The following is a 16,949-nucleotide window of genomic DNA, read 5'->3' on the forward strand; positions in this document are numbered from 1 at the left end:
CCATATTTATTATCAGCTCTCATAAATTTTTGCATTTAAGTAGATCACAGCATGACTAATCTGTGTAAGAACAACAGCATTTGCACCTAAAATTGATACAAAACACATACTTAATAAAAAACCTGCCCGACATTTATAAATTTTACCTTTCCAACCTTATACAGACAATGCAGAGCCTTATCTCAATTGCCTGAGAAAAATAATACCGCAACGTCTTCCGCAAAAACCATGTTTTTGACAGCTACGTTCGGCCAGCTATTGCGGAGCAGGTGGCTTCCGCGCCGCCATCTGGGCGCGACTAATCCGGAGATTATCAAACGGACACGACCACTCGAGGGAATAGTGCGTAACTTGAATGATAATGTGTGAATCTTCCGTGCGGCGGCCAATGTATTTGAGTTCGCAATCAGGCATCCCGAAGATATTACTAGTCAGCTTCTGATCTTTCTTCAGGATGTCCGCGGCCCGAACAATGTTGTGTGGCGGATAATGCTCCACAGTTTTTCCATCGTTCCGAGTAACAAGCACCTGCGCTTCACGTATCCCGATAACCTTTGCTGGCCACCAGTACGCAGTCTGAGCATCGACGTCCGCGAATACTTCTTCTTTGTATGTAAATGTAGCATATGCGCTGGCGACGCGCAACACCGAGCCTTGACGGGGCTCAGTCGGAAAACGACAATGTGGTTGACTCCCAGTGTCGACATGCTTGAACTGGTAGATATCCCGCAGCTCGGAATCCAAAAGCAAACCACTCTGCAGAAATTGGAGTAGGTGATTATTTCTCGTATGACAATGCGTGACACCACCTACTTTAATGGGTCCGTTGGCCAGTTGCGCATCGGTAAGCAAAGGAAAGCGGACGAGAAACAGCGCCGATCCCAATACCTCACGGCGGTTGGCCGGTGAAGGCTCAAGATGGTCCCGCACACAAGCTTTCACCGACCACCTACAATCGCACAAAAACAATTAACTGAATTTTAGAATTCATTGACCTTGCCCCAATTTAAAATTCCACCCCAACGAAAAGACCTTACTGTTTGCAATATTTCCCCTTTTAACGTACCTTACTGCAAATACCTTATTAAAATACCTTACTAAATACGAACAAATCTTACTGTTTGCAGTATTCCCCTTTTAGCATTTCCTTTTGCCCGAAATAAAAATATCACCCAAAAGTCCAAAACCGTAATGAAAACCTATTAACGATGGGGCTCCAGAATGGGTAAACTACGGTTTGATGCAGCATCCGACACTGGAAAAACAACTTACTTTTCTACGGCCATGTAGACGACATTTTCTTCAGCGGACAATGTACTGCGTTGTAAAATCATTTCCAACGTATCTTCTTTGATAGCGCTGAACTGGTCCGACTGCAGAACGTCACTGCACTGAGCATCCACCACCGCCAAGCATTTCTTCACGAAACCAGCCTTGCATTCGTGCGCCGAATATTTAACCTGCTCGATTATGGAATACAAGTACAACACTCTATCACGGGTTAACAACAGGAGGGATCCAATACAACCAACCTTTTCCAGGAAGACGAGACAGTTGTCAGCGTTGAGCTGGGTGTTGGCGAACTGTAAGCACAGTTCCATCAGATGTGGTAGATTGTACTTGTCAGCGCAGTAGATAGTCTCAAAAACGTTCTCCGGTTTGAGATCCTCTTCCACAGACCGAGTATACAGATACCTAGAGCACATTGTTACAATGAAAAATCTTTCAAAACTTTCGCTCTTCAAAACGCTCTTCAAAGGCTACGTGCGCGACGGATTCCACGGAAAAACTTTAGTACATCAAGTACAGTCATGCACTCACTTCAGCATGGTGGCGAACGCTTCAGGCAAAATCTCCGGGATATCGATGGGACTGTCGCCGCTCTCCGGCAGACCTCCGTTAAACATGGTGTCGAAGACATCGCTGCCAAGGCTCAAAACGAATCTGCAACGGGATTTCCTATGCAAGCTCAGCAGACGTGTGATAAATAGTACGACCGACTGACTTGTGAGCGGAAAAGTTTTCCACATCACCATATTGACTTCCAACGGTGAACTGCACATCACTCATGGCACCGCTAGCCAGGATATGTTTCAGCTGGTCAGATATTGCTGGAAGTGTTGATCGCCATTGAGACGAATTTGCTGACATGATGAAATGAAGGATCACCGCAGTACTGAGTAACTGCAAGTCTGCACTGAAAACTGCTTTGGCAGTACCTGCTGCTGCAAGCCAAACCACGGTGCGACAGAAGAATTTTATGTAGTTTCTAGATCTAATTAAATGTCGGAACGTTTTCTGCGAAGTTGGAATGATCAGCAAACCGTCGATGGGGAATATGAACAGATTTCGCAACCAAAAATCATAATCGCAATTCGCAAGTGGGAAAAAAATAAAGGAGACGTGCTCAACTGGCGCACCAGGCAGTCAGCAGAATGTATTAAGGTAACCATACTGTAACGTCTCTGCAGTTAGCTGCAACATTTGGTACGTTTTGTAGACGGCCTGTACAAGCGCGTGCCGGTATGTACTGTATTAATAAGTATGTAAAACAGTACAAGTACTTCGTACTCGTACTGCTTCTGATGGACAAAGGTGAACCGCGGTAGACCACTGCCACTGACACTAGTACTGTATAATAATAATTACAAGAAATGACGTCGGCTGCGCCTCCGCATTTCTTGTGGTCCTCAGCCGGTCTAGATTAGTATAAATAAATTGCAAAATTTCAGAAGCGAAAACTTACGTACCCGAATGTAAGCAACATTCAACAGTTACTGTCTAGGTATTAACTAGATAGCCGTGGTAGTTTGGTTGCTCGTTCACCTAACGGGCACTGTGCACTAAATAGCAGTGGTAGTTTAGTCACAATTTCCCTAACGGGCCGTTTGCCCCGGATAGCCGTGGTAGTTTGGTCACTTGTTTACCTAACGGGCACTGTGCACTAAATAGCTTGGTCACTCATCCACCTTCAGACGAAACAAAACTTCCGACGAAAGGTCATGAGCGAAAGTTCAACTAATGAAAGGTTTTGAGTTGTGTGATTGAAAAACGTCGTATAACTCAAACGTCGCTCATAGCGTACAACGTAGCGGGTTAGAGTACAGTAATGATTTGTGAAGCGTAATTACTAATATTGCTCAGCTGTATTCTACTAAGAACGGAACATTCAGAACTGAACTTTTGTCATCCATTTTCAGAACTTTTCAGAACTTCTTTTACGTTTGCGCATTTAGTTATGTTCGAAAACTGGAGTTGCAGTTTGCCGGCTAAGACCTTATATCTGACTTCTTTAAGGTCGTTTATTTTCAAATTTAATATTTCTAAACGTAGCAACAGTAGTTTCTTATGTAGGGACGTACTATTCTTAAGTATGGATGTACTTTAAGCTTATATGGCAGATCCGGCTTGTTGAGATGATTTGCTTGGTCGCTCTAATGCATTTTTTAAAACAGGAACTCTGTCTGGCCGCGTTTTAGAACATGGGCTTTCCTATGATAGCAGTAGGATAGGCCCTATCACGAACGGTATATGCTTCAACCGGCACAAATGTATGTGATATTGATTCGGCCTCGCCTTTGAGAATTAAACTGCTATAGGGCCTATCCTTTGACAGGCAGGCTTCTAATCGATGCGTCACACCTAATATGCAGCGCTTGCCGTTCTTCATTCAAATCCAAAAAGTTGCTGTTAATTTGACATTTTTTAGAAATTAATAGTTATGTTCATTTCGTTTATATCAGTGATAATGGCAGGTTTTGATTAGTATTACTATTACAGCAGCAGCTGTGTCCCTATCATTCATAAGTCTTATTCCATTTAAAGGCACAATCGGCATCGACCGGTGCAGGGGCACATGAAGGGTCCTTGCACCATCTCTTTTTGTAGATGGACCGGCCATCGAAAATCCAGACAATACGAGTGGTTAACAATTGGACCGCCTTATTGGAGATTCAAGACGAACGTGCCGCGAATGTTGATTCCGGGAAATGGGATACGATTGTGGCCAAATCTTCCCTGATGACGCCATCGGATTCGCGCTCCAAAGAGAACGGCCAGGCCGAACGCCTGCTTACTTTGATATCCGATCAAGCGCCAGTTCACAAGGGTGGTGACCATGAATGCGCACTGCACAGCTGCTGCCTGTTCGGATGCTACGCTGGAGAGATAATAACGGTCTGTAATATTTAAACGCTCACCGGAAGATTGTGTTCAGTGTGCGTAGATAAAGGTTATACGTACATACATATTAAATTACTTTTTAACAATACTGGCATTAAGTAATGTGATCGTCGATAAAGTGGAAAACGCTTGTGCGGAAGTGATAAAACTGGATGTCTGCACTTTGTAGCAAGAACCGTTGGATAAAGTGCCCGGATTCAGCGGAAGCGTCACGGTCCAGCAAGTCCTGGATGTCCTCCCGCTCCAGCCCATCTTTCCATTCATTACGGACGTGTCAGTTACTTTAATGTTTTTCAGCAGTGATAGTTTTATGGAAAGCATTTTCCGATGAATCTGTAATATATTTCTGGTATGTGTGCTGTTTGGCAGGTACGCGTTTTTTAACCAGCAAGTTTCCGATGCCATCTGGCCACACGGGATCCGCGCAGTATTCCGTACTTTGAGGATATGGTCAAGAAGCTGGTGTACAACGCCTTTCCCGTTCTGAGCCAGCGCAACAAGCTGAAACCGGAGATTATGGGCATTTTCCCACGGGCGCTGCAGCGCACCATGACGCCGGTCTGTCTGGACAGTAACATCAGCATGGACCTCAAGGGACGCACGCTGGTGGTGCGAGCGATTAAGGAGATTCACTACAGTGGAATGACAGATGTAAGGATACTGTGTAGGCACAGAAACCAGCCTTTACGCGATTTTTTTACCGTCTGAACACCAGTTTTCTGTTCATCCCGCGGGCTGGTGATTGTCTGCTTCCTTTAAAGTGAAATGTTCTGATTACTTCTCTCAATTGTCTAGACGTACAGAGGCTAATAAGTAATTGACGCGCCTTCATTAAGTACGTAATTTAATGCGTGTGGTATTTGGACGTCGACCATGTTTTCCAGCTGCGGCAGAATGAAGAAAGTCGTACCAGTTATTTTGTGGGACTAAACCAGCGCCGAAAGACTTTCATGATGTTTTACGGTCACCCGTGCAACTGCGGCAGATGCACTACCGAATACGTACGTTTTTGTTCAAGACGAGCTTTGCACTGCGATGTGCACCCACTGTACCATTGAATGTTTGATGTGTTTAATTATTCCAGGAAGCGAATATTAATCCCTTGAAATGCCACACCACTGGATGTACGGCACGGATACCCAGCGATGCACGGGCCCTCCAGCCCTGTTCGCAGTGCGGAGCGGACAATGCCACTCAGCTACAGAAAATGCTTTTTCTTGCCACGATGCGCTAAGACGTGGACGTCGATGATGACGGTTCCGTTAATTTTGTGAAGACGATTCTCGGAGAAGCGTCTACGCTGCACAGAGAAACGACAACGGAAACAACATCTCCTCGAAATAATCGCTTTTATTTCAATGAAATAAATGCTAGTCAGCATCAAACAAATCTCTAAAGGTGAGAAAAAGGGCATGGAATCCAAAAAGAGCTAGGAAACGATGTTAACGGTTCCTAGGTTGGCACTCGAATGGCAAACACGATCAGTCGTGTTTGGAAAGCTGGCAGATGGTGAGCCGAGCCAATGATGGTGAGGCGTCCGTGCCAATATCCCTGTGCTATACGCACAACACTCTGACATGCCACGGGACGGGATGCCGAGGCCCCTTGAGGCTCAAAAACAGGAATGAGAAAAACAAGGAAATGCATGTTAAATGCAACATAATGAGCAGGTTTTATTAAAAAATTGTGCCAATTTATTCCATCACAGGTTAGTGAGAACACACGCTGCAAAATGCGGCGTTTAATTAATCAAGACGAGTTATAACTCGTAACAAAAATCCGGTAAAATTAATCCGGGCGAATCCCATTCCACACGTTTTAATCCGTGTTATTTTGCAGGTTTATTCCGGAGCTTTTCCTCCAACCATACGCATTGTTGCGTCGATCCACGACATATGTGCAACTTAGTGCATCTACGGCAATTTTATTCGTTCGATTTATGCAATTAATGCACTACGGCAATTCTGAAACTGATTTGTGCACTGATTTGTGCGTTTTCGGCGATTCATCTCTGTAATGATTGAAATAAATTCAATCTGGTGCACTCGTTGGGTTATTTACGGCGATTAAATATCAGTACATACGTTGTACACTACGGCGATTTTTATTTTAGCATTTAATGCTTTTTACGGCTTCTGTACCTGCGGTTCCGCATTCAATACATTAAGAGCATCGCTCAGTACGGCGGACGTAGCTTTAGCTTCGCCGCTATCCTCACACATATCAACATCCACCTCAGCTGCGGGGATGAGAAAATACAACGGCTCATCGTCGTTGTCAGGAATCGTGACAACACAAATGTCCAATTCCAGAAGAGTCCTATCCGGGTTATCGGCGGCTATCAATTCCCGTTGTTTTTCCCGCAAAGCTTGCCGGGACGGGAAGAGAAAATTATTCTCTAGCGACGGCTTCTCGTCCGTCTCCATCGCAGCTTTCTGCTCCGTTATCTCAGGAGTTTCCTGAATTGTCAGTAATTCTACTGACGTGGTTACTTCATTCTGCGGCGTTCCGCTTGTCGATGCTGGTGTATTCGCAGTAACTACTGCCGGTACGGCGATTACGGTATCAGTTGCTGGTACAGTCTTTACTGTACTGTCCGATACAACTGGCACAGCGTTAGCTGTCTTCGGCGTTTCTTCGCTTCTTACAGTGTCAATCGACACTATCGGTTTCTTCAGTCCAGGCTGGACTGTTTTACTGGTTGACGGAGTGTCAGGGGAATTTAGAGCGACTTTGCGCTTTCCCTGATTCTGACGTTCGGCGAATCGCTTAATGAGATCATAGATCCCGTCGTAGTGTCCCTTATGGATCGATTCGGTTTTCAGTCCATCAACTTGCATCACATGCAGCAGATCGTTGAGGACTTTTGCCTGTTGTTCCTCATTAAGAGGCTCCCCCATACGATTAACGTAACTCTTTAATCGGCGATTCTGCTCAGCCTGACGATATGTCCGGGCATAATGATGAGCATGGCAATTGCCCATAAGCGCGGATAGGATGACCAGAATATATTTCTTAAGTCCCCATCCGATAGCGATCGTATCCCATGTAATTTTCATGGGAGCTATCTTACGCTGCATAGCGCAAGCGGCACGGCAGAAAAACCAGAACTTTGCTGGATCCGTGTCCGGTAGTATAAACTGAAGGAGGAATTCCTCCGGCTCTTCAGTAAATAAAATTTTAAATTGGGAAATTAATTCCCAATCGACGACGGTAATCTCAATAAGTTTTTCCTTTAGCTGGAAAATATCCAGCGCACTCCGTAAACCATAACGACGCAGCGTTTCATATCGCCTGATCTCCATCTGACGGAACAAATCGATTTTATACATGTTGATCGAGTTCCGTATACGGAGATCATATCCGATAGTATGGAGTAAGTCCAAAGTATCAGTGATGGCTTTGCCAATTTCGGCTCGCTGATCAGCGTTAACGGTGCCAATTACTGACACAACGCGATCAACATATTGATCCAAGTCCCGACGAATAACGTCGATATCACGGCGGATGTACTGTGGATGCGTCTGACGCTCGGGCATCAATAATACAGATGCATCTGGCTGGTATTTAACTGGTTCACCGCGCGTAGCGCGGACATTCCAGTTCGGCGTTTTCTTTCTCTGAAATTTAACAGCTGCATTCAGCTTACCGGGCATAATATCGCCTTCCACAAACGAGTTATCTGGGGTTTTCCCCACATTCGGTAAGTTATAAGTAATTTTCTGTCGAGCTTTACCACTAGCATTGCTAGTGTTGCTAGAATAACTAGCGCCTGAGTTCGGCTCAGATTCGAAAACTGGTTCACTTACAGACGCAGCTTGCACTCGCAGCAACTCTAAAGGCGGTTGTTGATTCACTGGCGGTTTTCTGGTCAGTGGCGGAAGATTCGCTAACAACGGATTAGCTTGCCGTTGTTGTGGCTCTTTCGGTGCTGTTCCAGCCGGCCATGGACACGGTGTTATGGTTTTGGTCTCCGGATCGTATTGATAGCTTCCGCTGGGAAGACTCTGCTGCAAATGAGCAATATGCTCCGGTGGCAAAGCACCCGGCGGTACTTGTAATGCCATATTCGTATACCGAACTGGCTGTTGCTGCTGATATCCCATTGATGGCAGACTTTGCTGCTGGTATGGCTGCTGCGGTGAAAACATAACTGGCGGCTGCCATTGGCCATATGCTGGCTGCTGGGACGGCATTTGCTGTCCGCCGAAATTCGTCGGATAATTCTGCAAATTATGGGAATTATCCCTGCCCGGCAAGTACTGAATATCTTGATTCAAGGGAAATATCTCAAAATTTCCACAATCGCTGATTACATGTAAATTCATCTGATTCGGTGGCGCAGTTACGCGCTTCATCAAATCCACTGTGCATCGCCCGAAATTTTCCGGGTGAATCGCATAGGACCACTCATCGGTGCCCTCGCCGATAAACTGCACCGCGCTGTCAAAAACGCCACGATAATAATACGGCGTGGCGCTGACTATTGTCCAGTATTCTGGCAATGTGATAGTGCGGTAGGCATCCAAGCTGCGTAGCAGCACTTCGTCATACAGACGAGATACGGTAACCTGCGGATTTTCCGATCGGAAATTCGGCCCCAATGTGCATTCCACACATTTCCGATTATTAGTGTTATGTTGGCATCGCCTGCAGGAGCGCATTGGCGCATAGGCGTACGGTAATTCCTCCATTCCTTCTGCAAATAATTTAAATTAATTAAATTATTCTGCAACTACGGCATTTATCTTATTGCATATTATATGCATTCACCGCCTCGGAGATACTGCTTTTAATTATCTTCCTCGCTAACGTGATCTAACACTACGGATAAAACCATCCCACGATGTGGGTCATTCAGCCCGATTATTCTCGGGTCGCTAATTAAGCGACTTATCGCTAGAGTAACGGCATCATCTACTGAATTAGCTATTGCCGGACAAACGGTTCTAATATACTGGATGATTTCATCCGGTGATGAACCAGCAGGGTCACCGATTTCCCCAATTGTCTTTACGACAATTTCATCCCACTGTTTTAATTTATCGAACTGCACGTTCTGTAAGAACGAGAGTCCTTTGCGCCCGAAGCGGTATGACGGTGAAGTTTCGCCGTCGTAGCGGCGTGTGATTTGGGCGTCCTCGTACATTGTACGAAGCATAGACTGCACCGCATAAGGCGGATAAGTACCAAAATAATCGTTAATTCGCTGGGCTGTAGGGTTTTCCCCCCTTTGTTCGATTTTGTAGATGGCGACTGCCAATTCGTGACGCGACGGTTGAGCCAACAAATTCCTTGGCTCATCCGCTGCTATGGGCCTTTGCCCGAATGGAAGTCGTTTGGCCGGAGAATATGGGACTTCCTCGATGTGCTGACCAGTTAATTCAGCTATCCTTTTTCGGTTTGTCTCCGCCAGGGCGTATCGCCCACTATTACCGGCCAATGCCGCATCTACGATTATTCCTGTGGCAATCGCCTCGTTAACAGCGGTGGTGACGTCCGAGTAACGCTGCTCAGGATTGACTGAATCTAATGGCATTGTTAGGTACATATACCTAACAATCTCATCGATAGTTGATCCACGAACGTTGTGGATATCTCTGATAGCAATTGCCACCGCTTCTAGCATTTCTTGCATGTTATGGACTCTCATGTCGACATATCGACTTTTACGACTTGCGGTTATCGCATATTTCATCGTTGGTGCCCAGTTTTCGTATACTTCCACCAACGTGCCGCGTTCTGAGGCTACTTGCACAATAAATGCATATTCCTCGGTATCGATATACCGAGGAGCTATAACCTGGCTATACTTTTGTAAAAGATAAGCTGGCGCCGCCATCTTGTCCTTTTTTCGGACATTGTTAATAATGTCCAGAGTCACCTTCGTGACCTCAGCGATTTTATCGCTAGACACCGATGGAAGCGGTTTTCCAGTCTTTACTGGTGGGGGGGGGACTTGGTGTGGGCGGTGGTCCGCCAGGCTTTGGTTCCGGAATTTCCGGAGAATTATTACGTCCATTAGATTCACTAGAAACTCTTATCGGGTCTCCTTCGCTACCTTTTTGGGCAATATCGCTACATTGCTCGTCTATGACAAGCTGCGGTTGTTCATCGTCATCAGACGACGATGGCTGATGTCTCAGCTTTTCCCTCACTTGAACAACTCTTCGAGATATCTCCTCTCTGTCTTCCTCCAGTTTACGCTTTTTATCCTCCTCTCCCGGCGAGGGCGTGCTTTGCACGCGATAAGGGCGCGTCTTACTGGATATGGCACTAATACTAACGGCTGGTGACGGTGTTCGCGATCCCGATAATTTCGGGATAATGTAGCTCTGTTCTTCCTTGATTCGTACTGAGTTCGGGCCCCGTTTGAGAGTCCCAGCCGCTTGCTGGTGTTCGATCGGCGCTTGCACGACTCCCATTGGAGTAGGGAATCTAATTACGGCTGGCTTTAAGCCAGTTTCCTTCCAGAATGCCGGGGGCGGTTGCACTTGCAACTGTGGCCTTATTTGCGTTAAGACTTGTGGTGTATTATACACATGCTGCGGCATCGTAACTACTCGGAGTTCTTTCCCATTAGGGGCGTCTGTTTTCGTCGGGGCAAAGGGACCTTCCATTATGAAGGATTGCCCCCAACGCTGCCTATCTCTGGCCTCTTGCTGCTCGTGGTCGGCGATCAGCTTTGCTAATCGTTCGTCGGCGTCTGCCGGCGGTTTCGGTGATCTGTTTCGCTTAGGCTTTGCCTTCAACGCTGTTTCTACTCCTGCTTTTGCAGGCGATTTAATAGGTTTCTTTACAATTGATTCATACGGCACCTCTTCAACTTCTTTTGAGGCTTCTGCAGCATCACTCTGTGCCTTTGCACGCGCTATCATGGCCTTTGCCACTCTTTCTGCTGGCGGAGTAATATGCAGTTGATCAACTGCGGCTATTTCCTCTGGTTGGGCAGCAGTCGCTGCTAACGAGTGTCTGTAAGATGCCAAGTCGCGTTCCCGATTACTGCGCAACAGTAGCTCATATTCGGCATATGATGCCACTATTACTGGATCAGTTTGCGTGCTACGTGACATAGTCACTGGAATTACTTCTGGTGCCACATTGGGCAAATTACCGGCATTTTGAACGTTCTGGACATTCGGGGCAGCAAATCGCTGCGTCGGGCGATAAGCTTGATTTCCCGCTACGGGTGGGGCGAAGAATCGAGGATTACCTCTGCCAACCGGTCGGTTCGGTCGCTGATCGCGGTCCATTGCGAAAATATCTGCAATGGAAAAAATTACACAATTTAATTGTGAAATTTTTTGATACGGTATTACGGCGTTGAAATAACGCTCGTTATTTTTATTTAAACAGTTAATACTGTTTGACGGTTTTTCACTTTGTGTACTTCGATCCTACTGTTATACGATGAATTTTAACATATCCATTAGCGCTTTTGCGCAACTTAGCATAAAGCGCTTTCTTGGTACCGGTTTATTAGCGGTATTGCGCTTATTATCGTTGTCGTCGTTATCTACTGTTTCCCACTCTTCTGTATCAGCTACAGGGGGAATTACTCGCAGAATTATCTGCAGAGGTACGGACCACATCGTTCGCAGGGGTTTCCCTTAATTTATGATTCTCCAACAAGTTCTGAACCAAAAGGTTTCTCTCTTGCGATCTTCTTCGGTGGTTTTGTACGGCTTTAGCCGTTCACAATTACGACTCGTATCTCCTCTGTTTTATCGAAATTTATTCGTTTAATTTCGACGGCATTAGTGTAGGGAAACCCAATGATTTCCCACGGTTCGAGCTCATATTTCCGACGGAATGACTCCGTTTCGCCTTTTTCTTCTCAATTTTCAGCATAACCATGTCACCTATATTATAGGTGTCTTCCGACCGACCTTTGTCGAATCGCTCGGCGTTTTTATCAAATTCATTACGAATATGCAATTCTGCGATATCCTGAGCGCGACTCAAATTATAGCGTAATTCCTCCATATAGTCGCGAATTGTCGCGTGATCTACCGGGAGGTTCGTTTTTGTTTCCGTATCTGCAGGAATAACCTGCTCTCTACCGTATAGCATAAAATACGGCGACAGGTTTGTCGTTTTATTCGCTACACGGTTTTTTCCGGCAATTACAAATGGTAGGACTTTGTCCCAATTACGTTCCCGGCCGTCACTGGCGTACATCGCGAGTGAATCAGCAATTGTTTGCATTTGTCTTTCGACAAGTCCACGCCCGATCGGGTGATACGCAGCACCAAAATGGTGCTGTATTCTTAGCCTTTTATTTATTGCTTCCAATAAGTAATTATGGAAATGTGTTCCTCTATCGGTGTTCAGAATTTGTGGTGTTCCATACGGCAGGAACACGTCATAAATCAAGAAATTAGCGACAGTTTCCGCCTTTGCGTCGGGTATTGGTTTTGCAATTACGAATTTCGTAAGTTCATCTATCGCCACAGCGATGTAGGTATTTCCCCGTGTTGTGATAACGCGTCAGCGTTATCACACTGTTTTCCCGGTCTGTATAATATAGTCATTTTATGACTGCTTAGCTGGAGTGCCCAGCGCGTTAAACGGCCATTCAGTCCCTCTTTACGGGAAACCGATCTCAATAAATTAGTTAAAGCTTGATGATCAGTCTGTACTGAAAAGTGTGAGTATTCAATGAAGTGTCGAAATTTCCGACACGCGAAGACTACTGCCATACATTCCAATTCTGTAATTGGATATTTCTTTTCAGCGTCTGTGAGCAATTTGCTCGCATAAATGATTGGGTGACCGTCTTGGTGCAATATAGCACCGATTCCTACCGTCGATGCATCGCATTCGATTACGGTTGGTTTACTTGGATCAAATTTCGCCAGTACTGGTGCGTTAATTAATGCTGATTTCAAATCAGCAAATTCACTATCGTGATCTACGGTCCAATTCGATTTTACATCGATTTCTCCTTTTAGTAGGCCGTATAAACGGCGCGTTCTACCGGCAAAATCCTTAACGAATTTACGATAGTAATTACAGAGTCCGAGGAATGACCTCAGATCTTTCTCTGTCTCTGGCTTCGGGTATTTCTCAATGGCCGCTATTTTATCGGGATCCGTTTTTATCCCGTCCTTGGACACAATATGTCCAAGGAAATGCAGCTCTGTCTCGCCAATATGGCACTTACTCGGTTTCAATGTGAAACCTGCCTTTAAAAGTCACTCGCACATTAAACGTATTTTACGTTTAAGGTCTTCGAAGTCTTTAGCGGCAGCGATAATATCGTCTAAGTAGGCGAAAATATTTTCGCTATGAACGTCCGATAGTGTCCTATTCATGGCTTCTTGAAACGTTGCAGGGCCATTACAGACGCCGAACGGCATTCTTAAAAATTCATAGAGTCCGTCCTGCGTAATAAACGCAGTTTTTTCTATCGAATCTTCGTGCATTTGCACTTGCCAAAATCCGGCGTTACAATCAAACCCACAGTAGTACTTATTATCTGCTACTGCTTGTAACAGTTCATCAGGGTTAGGAAGCGGATAGTTGTTCTTTTTTGTAACGTCGTTTAATTTTATATAATTCACGCAAAATCGCGTGCCGATAGTCCCATCGGGATTCTTTTTACTCGCTAGCACAACAGGAAAACACCACGGTGAATTCGACTTGCGAATTATTCCTTTTGCTAACATGTCGTTCACATGTTCCTGAATTATTTCACGGCCTCGCCATGAAGTTCTATGTGGTTTTGACTTTATTGGCGCAGTATCGCCAGTATCGATCTGATGCTTTACGATTTGTACGTCGCCAAATGGGCGACTTTTTGTGGCGAATAAGCCAGGATATTCAAGGAAAATTTCCTTGATTTCCCTAATTTCCTGTTCCGTTAAGTTGGAGTTGATTTTCAACTCATCTACAGCTTTTTTAACGGTTTCCTGCTCTTCTAGTGTCATTTCTGCCAACATTGTGGCATTAACTTGAATATTTGTATCAGGGATTTCCTCGTACGGTTCTAAATAGCCAATAAATTGGCCTTTTTTGATTGACTGCCGCTGATGTAAAAAGTTAACAAATACCATATCAAACTTGTTGTTCAGTGGTTTAACCACACCTTCCATCGGTTTTATCCGCCGTTCCATATACAGGTGCGGACTCGGAAGAAATATAAATTTGTCGGTATCGAACTGCTCATCCGCATCGAATTGGACATTTACTGTCGCCCAATTAGTACCCGGATTAATTAGTAGTTTTTCGCCGGCGAATACTTTGATAGGCTTAGCGCGTGTACCGCGGTAAGTGGGGTTAATGTTCGGAGACTGGGAAAATTCCCAAGTCGGAGATTCATTAGTGATCTCGGCAGAATCAGTGGGCCCTACCAATTCTGCATTTACGATAATTAAATTATTAGAATCCGGTACTACTTCGATGCTATCTTGATTAATTAAATTATTATTAATTTCATTAGTAGCGGCAGTATCGAGAGTATTCCTCACTACGATAGGCGGATCATCTTTTAAAAATTCAACTACCCGCGCCATTGGCGCAAAACTTACTGACCGACTATGGGTTGCAAGTGTTTTAGGAATTGTTTCATTCACGAAATTGTTCAGCGGTTTACATACCGCTAACTGATACGGTAATACTGGCAGCTGACGTCGAGTCAATTGCGCTAATACGCGCAGTGATGTACGTAGTACATAAGGCAGCGGTATTTTTAAATGCCTAAATATCTCATTTAACTGTCGCTGTTTTTCCTCTAAGGCAGAATATTCCGCTTTATATTGCCTCGCTAGATTACGGACGATTTCTTCTGCCTTTGCAGAGTCAATCCCCGGTACGGGTGTATCTTCATCCATGAAAAGGTACATAACGTTTGTACCATCTTCTTTTGCTTTTACTAATTCTTGAATTTCTCTCACTAAAACCCTATATTCGCCCCATAGGCGTCGGAACGTTGATTTTGTTGCCAAGAGAATTTTCGCTGGTCTTTTTAATACTGATTTAATTGTGGCTTTTGCCACGGGTATCGGGAAGACTTTGTCCTCGTTCGGTGCATTTTCAACAACCTCTAATGATTTCACTGGTCGGTTAACCTGTAATTCTCCCGTTGCCACGGGTATCGGGAAGACTTTCTCCTCCACGGTGTTTATCGTCTGAATAACAGGCGACACCGATTCACTTATTATTAGCGGGCCTGGTTTTCCATCTGGTTGATACTCCAGATAACGCAATTTATTATTCCGTACTGCATAGAAAGTATGCTGCAGGAAGTCCTGACCTAGCAAGACTTTAATTTCATCGGTCGTCGGTTTAATATAAACCGAATGGATGGCTTCAAAGTCGCGTATTTTAATAATTATCCGACAGTAATGCGTTACTAAGAAGCCGCGCACTCCGCCAATACCGCGGATATGCAGAGACTTAATTAGTGGAATTTTCGCAGCGCATATTTCCGTAGCAAATTCGCTAGAGATTAACGATGTTTCTGCTCCTGTGTCTATCATTACTGGCGCTTCGCGCCCGTTTATAGTTGCATCCAACATTAGTGGATGTGCGCGTCTAGGTTCAGTGTAATTGATTACAGCAGTACAAAAGTTAATGGTAGCATTGCTACTATCCGATGATTCATCGGGTTCGACGATGCGCAATCCGTTGATTGTAACTCTTTCGATTTTGTCCGGCGGTTTGGGCGGAATCGGGTCGGTAAAGCCGGAATTTACCGCCCTTCCTCGTTTTCCTGATCAGCCAAACCCGAAAACGGATTATTATCCGGTAACGGTGATCCTGGAGTCGGACGTATCCGATCTTCCACCGGGCCGATACTTTGCCGGGAATTACTCCTCGGCCTTGCCGGCGAATTGGGTTCACTTCCCGACTGACTGCCACTACGGCGCTGATAGAAATCGGCGGCATATCGCCGATTTCCAGTCTCTGGATCGTGATAAGCGAGATATGTAGGATTCTCGCATCGCGGCTTATCGCGGAACTGGCACTCTCGGAAGTAATGCCCGCACAAATCGCAGTGCTGGCAATACTTCACCACTCGGTTGCCACGCAGAGTTTTCTGCAGGGCCGGTGACCGATCGGTCACTTCCTGTATTCTATTAATGTTATTTGCCCATTGCTCCTTACGAGACGGCGCGCGGTTATCATCCTGATTGATTCGACTGTCATTACTCTCAGCTTTGCTGATATTACTGCGAATATTATTATTATTATTGTTACGACTACCGTAACTCGGTTTTCCACTGTTTTTACTGCTTGGCCGCGGCGGGCTGGCCGCCGCCGCGTAAGTCTTCGGTTGTACAGTTCGTACGGTCACTGCCTCGCTATCGCGGTCCTGTTTACGCCGGACGTTGCCGACTGGGATTACATATTTCTCAGGGTTATTTGACGATAAATAACGAATTATTTCCAGAAATTGTTCTGGTGTTAGCGGTCTCATTATCTCTATTTTATCGTGCAACTTCTCGTGGGTTTTCAACCCTTTCACAAGGAAGTTTACGACTTGTTCCGGTGATCCATTAAATCCTGCGCGATCGCGCAGTGTCATCATTGACTGATAATAGGTTTCCAGAGTCTCTTGACCTGGTTTGTAGGTACGATTTGCCAATTCAGCGAGGGCATTTACTGCTCTTTTCGAATCGCCAAAACGGGCAATTAACTGTTTTTTCCATTCCTTATAGGTCGTCGGCGGTGTTGTCGACCTTATCAATCCGTTATACCAAATAATGGCATCGTCTTTGAGGCAATACGCCAATTCGGTAATCTTCCTTTCATCGGTTACC

General features: G+C 45.2%; 1 protein-coding gene across 5 annotated transcripts in view; it reads right to left on the reverse strand.

Annotated features, from left to right (window-relative positions):
* The window catches only part of LOC129584448 (BTB/POZ domain-containing protein 6-B-like), a 19,342-nt gene continuing 2,393 nt past the window's right edge, over positions 1 to 16,949 (reverse strand). The window contains exons 2-8 of one of the 5 annotated variants that reach the window (XM_055476613.1): positions 11,297 to 11,446; positions 2,006 to 2,225; positions 1,822 to 1,944; positions 1,533 to 1,695; positions 1,273 to 1,460; positions 814 to 949; positions 1 to 756 (exon numbers count right to left, since the gene is read on the reverse strand). In XM_055476613.1, coding sequence (XP_055332588.1) covers positions 256 to 756; positions 814 to 949; positions 1,273 to 1,460; positions 1,533 to 1,695; positions 1,822 to 1,944; positions 2,006 to 2,225; positions 11,297 to 11,435 — 1,470 coding nt within the window. In that variant the 5' untranslated portion in view covers positions 11,436 to 11,446 and the 3' untranslated portion in view covers positions 1 to 255. Of the gene's footprint in view, positions 757 to 813; positions 950 to 1,272; positions 1,461 to 1,532; positions 1,696 to 1,821; positions 1,945 to 2,005; positions 2,226 to 5,288; positions 8,882 to 11,296; positions 11,447 to 16,949 lie in introns of those variants that run through there. The other 4 variants (XM_055476614.1, XM_055476612.1, XM_055476610.1 and 1 more) reach the window with 4 other exon arrangements.

Source organism: Paramacrobiotus metropolitanus, unplaced genomic scaffold (assembly GCF_019649055.1).
Source record: "Paramacrobiotus metropolitanus isolate TYO unplaced genomic scaffold, Prichtersi_v1.0 Parri_scaffold0000013, whole genome shotgun sequence".
Lineage (NCBI taxonomy): Eukaryota > Metazoa > Tardigrada > Eutardigrada > Parachela > Macrobiotidae > Paramacrobiotus > Paramacrobiotus metropolitanus.